Here is a 6888-nt window from a genome sequence, read left to right on the forward strand (position 1 = left end):
CCATGCAATGTGATCTCACTTAATAGGAGATATAGAAGTATATTAGGAATAAGTGACCATGCAATGTGACCTCACTTAATAGGAGATATAGAAGTATGATAGAAGTATATTAGGAATAAGTGACCATACAATGTGACCTCACTTAATAGGAGATATAGAAGTATATTAGGAATAAGTGACCATACAATGTGATCTCACTTAATAGGAGATAGAAGTATGATAGAAGTATATTAGGAATAAGTGACCATACAATGTGACCTCACTTAATAGGAGATATAGAAGTATATTAGGAATAAGTGACTATACAATGTGATCTCACTTAATAGGAGATAGAAGTATGATAGAAGTATATTAGGAATAAGTGACCATACAATGTGACCTCACTTAATAGGAGATATAGAAGTATATTAGGAATAAGTGACTATACAATGTGATCTCACTTAATAGGAGATAGAAGTATGATAGAAGTATATTAGGAATAAGTGACCATACAATGTGATCTCACTTAATAGGAGAGATAGAAGTATGATAGAAGTAAGGGGCTTTATCACAGGACAGGCATTAAGGTGAGACCCAGGTGATGTGTGAGAGGTGGAAGCAGACAGTTTTTGACTGACTGCAGCCATAACTTTTAATTCGTTGCGTTCAGGTGGCAGCAGGGCAAGGATTTTCCACCCTATGCCACCCCGGTAGATCCACCCCTGGGTACAAACGAAGGGAAATTAGTTAAAAACAACAACAACAACAACAACAACAACCATGTACGTGTAAAACAGGGTCTAAGTGAAAAGGGTTTCTGTGTTTTCCAGACGGAAAGACGCGGACCAAAGACAAGTACCGGGTGGTTTACACGGACCACCAGCGCCTGGAGCTGGAGAAAGAGTTCCACTACAGCAAATACATCACCATCCGGAGGAAGGCGGAGCTCGCCACCACGCTCGGCCTATCAGAGAGACAGGTACACACCAACGCACAGATCGCTGCTCTTTTATTGGGCCATAGAGCAGTGTGTGTGGATTATGTGTTGTTTTTTTTTCACCCCCATGCATCGGGTGACTAATGTGAACAACAATCAGTATGAATTTGGTCAGTTTGTTGCGAGAGGATGTAAAGAGGGAAACAAAAAAAATCTTGGGCAAAAGCTGAGGCAGTGGTAGACCGGCTGTTATTTGTAACGCAAAAGTGACAAGATGTTAGAAAAATTAAAAAAATTGCAAAAGTGACAAAAACGTCAGAAATAATTACAAAAATTTGACAGAAGTGACAAAAACGTCAGAAAAAATTACAAAACTTTCGGCAAAAGTCAGAAAAAAATACAAAAATGTTGGCAAAAGTGACAAAAATGCCAGAAAAAATAAAAAATCTTTTGGCAAAAGTGACAAAAATGTTAGAATTTTTTTTATTTTTTGGCAAAAGTGACAAAAATGTTAGAAAAAATTAAAAAAAATTGGCAAAAGTGACAAAAACGTGAGAAATAATTAAATAAATTTGACAGATGAGACAAAAACGTCAGAAAACATTACAAAACTTTCCAAAAGTCAGAAAAAAATACAAAAATGTTGGGAAAAGTGACAAAAATGCCAGAAAAATAAAAATCTTTTGGCAAAAGTGACAACAATGTTAGAAATTTTTTATTTTTGGCAAAAGTGACAAAAATGTTAGAAAAAATTAAAAAAATTGGCAAAAGTGACAAAAACGTGAGAAATAATTAAATAATGATGGAGATGAGACAAAAACGTCAGAAAAAATTTACAAAACTTTCGGCAAAAGTCAGAAAAAAAAAAAAAATGTTGGCAAAAGTGACAAAATGCCAGAAAAATAAAAAATCTTTTGGCAAAAGTGACAAAATGTTAGAATTTTTTTTATTTTTTGGCAAAAGTGACAAAAATGTTAGAAAAATTAAAAAATTGGCAAAAGTGACAAAAACGTGAGAAATAATTAAAAAATTTGATTAGATGAGACAAAAACGTCAGAAAAATTACAAAACTTTCTCGGCAAAAGTCAGAAAAAAATACAAAAATGTTGGGAAAAGTGACAAAAATGCCAGAAAAATAAAAATCTTTTGGCAAAAGTGACAATAAGTTAGAATTTTTTTAATTTTTGGCAAAAGTGACAAAATGTTAGAAAAAATTAAAAAAAATTCGCAAAAGTGAAAAAAACGTCAGAAATAATTAAATAAATTTGACGTGATGACAAAAACGTCAGAAAACATTACAAAACTTCGGCAAAAGTCAGAAAAAAATACAAAAATGTTGGCAAAGTGACAAAATGCCAGAAAAATAAAAAATCTTTTGGCAAAAGTGACAAAATGTTAGAAATTTTTTATTTTTTTGGCAAAAGTGACAAAAATGTTAGAAAAAAATTAAAAAATTGGCAAAGTGACAAAAACGTGAGAAATAATTAAATAAATTTGACAGATGAGACAAAAACGTCAGAAAAATTACAAAACTTTCGCAAAAGTCAGAAAAAAATACAAAAATGTTGGCAAAAGTGACAAAAATGCCAGAAAAAATAAAAAATCTTTTGGCAAAAGTGACAAAAATGTTAGGAATTTTTTTTATTTTTTGGCAAAAGTGACAAAAATGTTAGAAAAAATTAAAAAAATTGGCAAAAGTGACAAAAACGTCAGAAATAATTAAATAAATTTGACAGATGAGACAAAAACGTCAGAAAAAATTACAAAACTTTCGGCAAAAGTCAGAAAAAAATACAAAAATGTTGGCAAAAGTGACAAAAATGCCAGAAAAAATAAAAAATCTTTTGGCAAAAGTGACAAAAATGTTAGAAATTTTTTTATTTTTTTGGCAAAAGTGACAAAAATGTTAGAAAAAATTTAAAAAAATTGGCAAAAGTGACAAAAACGTCAGAAATAATTAAATAAATTTGACAGATGAGACAAAAACGTCAGAAAAAATTACAAAACCCCTCGGCAAAAAGTCAGAAAAAATACAAATGTTAAGCGAAAAGTGACAAAAATGCCAGAAAAAATAAAAAATCTTTTGGCAAAAGTGACAAAAATGTTAGAATTTTTTTTATTTTTTTGGCAAAAGTGACAAAAATGTTAGAAAAAATTAAAAAAATTGGCAAAAGTGACAAAAACGTGAGAAATAATTAAATAAATTTGACAGATGAGACAAAAACGTCAGAAAAAATTACAAAACTTTCGGCAAAAGTCAGAAAAAAAAAAAAAATGTTGGCAAAAGTGACAAAAATGCCAGAAAAATAAAAAATCTTTTGGCAAAAGTGACAAAAATGTTAGAATTTTTTTTATTTTTTTGGCAAAAGTGACAAAAATGTTAGAAAAAATTAAAAAAAATTGGCAAAAGTGACAAAAACGTCAGAAAAAATTACAAAACTTTCGGCAATAGTCACAAAAACGTCAGAAAAAATTACAAAACTTTCGGCAAAAGTCAGAAAAAAACTACAAAAATGTTGGCAAAAGTGACAAAAATGCCAGAAAAAATTAAAAATCTTTTGGCAAATATATATATATATATATATATATATATATATATATATATTACATTTTATAAAGTTTTCATGTGGATCATATACATATATATATAAATATATTATATTTTGTATATAATATATTTTATAATGTTTTCCGTGCGGATCATATACATATATATATAAATATATTATATTTTATATATAATATATTTTATAAAGTTTTCGTATGGATCATATACATATATATATATAAATATATTATATTTTATATATAATATATTTTATAAAGTTTTCATGTGGATCATATACATATATATAAATATATTATATTTTATATATATTATATTTTATATATAATATATTTATATAAAGTTTTCATGTGGATCAAATATATATATATATATAAATATATTATATTTTATATATAATATATTTTATAATGTTTTTTAGGATCAATATATAAAAATTTTATAAATTTTTAATTTTATTTTAAATTTTGTATGGATCATATAAATAAATATATTATATTTTATATATAATATATGTATAAAGTAGGGAGGATAAATAATAAATATATTATATTTTATATATAATATATTTTATAAAGTTTTCATGTGGATCATATACATATATATAAATATATTATATTTTATATATAATATATTTTATAATGTTTTCGTGCGGATCATATATATATATAAAATATATTATATTTTATATATAATATATTTTATAATGTTTTCATGTGGATCATATACATATATATATAAATATATTATATTTTATATATAATATATTTTATAATGTTTTCGTGCGGCTCACGCAGATATTTAGTTCTCCGTAAGACTATGACATCAGTGTTTGGGATTAAAACACCTTTTCCTTCCGCTGCAGGTGAAGATCTGGTTCCAGAACCGGCGCGCCAAAGAGCGAAAGATCAACAAGAAGAAGCTCCAGCAGCCGGCGTCCTCCACGACCACGCCGCCCATCAGCAGCGGCGGAGGTGGAGGCGGTGGCGTGCACGGAAACGGCGGGAACAGCATCGCCATGGTGACGAGCAGCAGCGGCAGCAACAACAACAACAGCGGGCTGGTGTCCCCGTCCTCCCTGCCCCTGAACATCAAAGAGGAATACTGAGGGAGGGAATAAAAAGATATGTGTTTATTTGGACGATGATATCGGGGATCTGGACTTTAAAAACTCTCCCCGATGAACCACTTGCCCGCCAGCTTTCTGCCCCGCCCCCGCCCTCCCGAAAGCCCAAAAAGCTCGTCGAAAAATGTGAGAAAATGTCGACAGGCGATGGCTCTTCTTCTCCCTTCTGACTGTTGTTGCAGATAAATTCCTAATTGTGGTTCAGAGGTTGTTTTTTTTTTGCTTTGCTGGGAAGTCTCGGGTGAAATCAGCCTGCAAAAAGACACATGTTCAGCCATGGTTTGGGTGCACATTTAGAGACTTTATAGACTTTATAGTGCAACTATATAGGGCAGAGGTGTCAAACTCAATTTCCCAGAGGGCCACACTGGAAACTAAGAATCCCATCAAGGGCCGGTTCATGTTTAGTTCATTCACGTGCTTTTATTTCATCGAAAAAGTCGAGGATCTTTTACTGGATTATTGCGTGTCTCATATAATAGCCTTCTCACTTACAGCTTGGTCCACATAAAGCCCCCCAAAAAAGTAACTTAAAGTGAAAGTAAAGTAAAGTAAGTGACAACATGTTTTTCAAAAAAAGCATCAAATACATTGGAAAAAAAATGGCTAGAAAAGGCACCAAAAGCGTCTGCAAAAGTGACAAAAACATTGAAAAAGCTACAAAAACTAGGCGGGCCAAAATCTTTTTGTTAAACCTAAATTGACATGCGGGCCCGATCAAAATCTGCGAGGGCCCGGATTTGGCCCGCGGGCCTCGAGTTTGACACATGTGATATAGGGCAACAAGTTTATAAAACATGAGGAAAAATGTACATGCACATACTGAGCTGATCATCACTGCACACTCTTGTTGTTTGTCTAAACTTTCTTACAAACTCACTTTTGTAATTCTAGCGGAGGTCCGATAAGCTCCCAAAGATATATACCGAAAATGAAATGTTGAATATTTCCATTTGATGGAACGACGCAGCCATGAGAAAACACTCACGGGCGAATTCACGAAAGAATGGCCGACACGTTGTCATGTGATATCTTTAGTAGCGATGCTGCGGTGATGTATGAAGAGGAATCCGCTGACACTGTTACTGATTGTGAAAGGTTTATTACATCAAAAGAATTCGGCATCAATTACAAGCTTCTGCAGAGCTCTGGAGAGGACAGTTTCCCAATTCTCTAAAATAGTCACTCTAAGTTTCTGCTGGTGAAACACGGTATATATGCTCTGGCGTGGTGTAACATGAAAGCAAGGATAGTACAAAGCCCATTTAAGCCTCTAACAGAGACCTAAGTTTAAAAGTCATTCATTTTCAGAGCGCAAATTCCACGTTAGTCCTTAACAGAGACCCAAGTCAAAGTCGTAATCTTCAGATACTACATATTTCCCCCCTTCGAGACAAATTAAATAATAAGATTATAACAAAATAACACTTTCCATTACATCAGGTTTCTTGTAGTATAACCTTAGCGATAAGACAAGGTCCCATAGAGTGTGAACGCTCCTAGTGGGACACTGGCCTTGTTTTTTTAAGGGGCTACTTTATTCGCGCGCTCTCTGGCGTTTCGGAGAATGATGCAAAGGAACAATGCGTTGACCACGAACGTCTCCGTGCATGCTCGTAGAGCGGGTGCCATCTACGGAGGCTCGCGCCACGGTAATCGCGCGCCAGCACAACCAAATGCTTAACCCCTCCTGTTGTCTTCGGGTCAAATTTGACCCATTTTCAATAAGTTTCTATATCAGAAATATTTGGGTTTCTTTCAACCAATTTTTCTAAAAGAAATAACGTGCATGGTTCCATACTACCATTACTCTTCACAAGTCAAATAAATGATCAGTTCACAATTAACGAAGGTCACAATTCAGGTTTTTTTTGTCAATTTTATAGCATTTGAAGGGAAGAAATCAACAAAAATGTTGAAAAAAGTACAAAAATGTTGAAAAAAGTGACAAAAACATTGAGAAGAGTGATAAAAACTTTGAAAAAAGTGACAAAAACATTGAGAAGAGTGATAAAAACTTTGAAAAAAGTGACAAAAACATTGAAAAGAGTGATAAAAACTTTGAAAAAAGTGACAAAAACATTGAGAAGAGTGATAAAAACTTTGAAAAAAGTGACAAAAACATTGAAAAGAGTGATAAAAACTTTGAAAAAAGTGACAAAAACGTTGAAAAAAGTGACAAAAACATTGAAAAGAGTGATAAAAACTTTGAAAAAAGTGACAAAAACGTTGAAAAAAGTGGTAAAAACTTCGAGAAAAGCGGACGAAGTGTTGACCAAG

At 32.3% G+C, this 6888-nt stretch overlaps 1 protein-coding gene across 1 annotated transcript in view; it reads left to right on the plus strand.

Annotated features, from left to right (window-relative positions):
- Positions 1-6223, plus strand: part of LOC120548826 (homeobox protein CDX-1-like) — a 21884-nt gene extending 15661 nt beyond the window's left edge. The window contains exons 2-3 of the mRNA XM_039785329.1: positions 810-958; positions 4348-6223. Of these exons, the coding sequence (XP_039641263.1) occupies positions 810-958; positions 4348-4590 (392 nt within the window). The 3' untranslated portion in view covers positions 4591-6223. The remainder of the gene's footprint in view (positions 1-809; positions 959-4347) is intronic.
- Positions 6224-6888: the final 665 nt, after the last annotated feature.

Source organism: Perca fluviatilis, chromosome 20 (assembly GCF_010015445.1).
Source record: "Perca fluviatilis chromosome 20, GENO_Pfluv_1.0, whole genome shotgun sequence".
NCBI classification, from domain to species: Eukaryota; Metazoa; Chordata; class Actinopteri; order Perciformes; family Percidae; genus Perca; species Perca fluviatilis.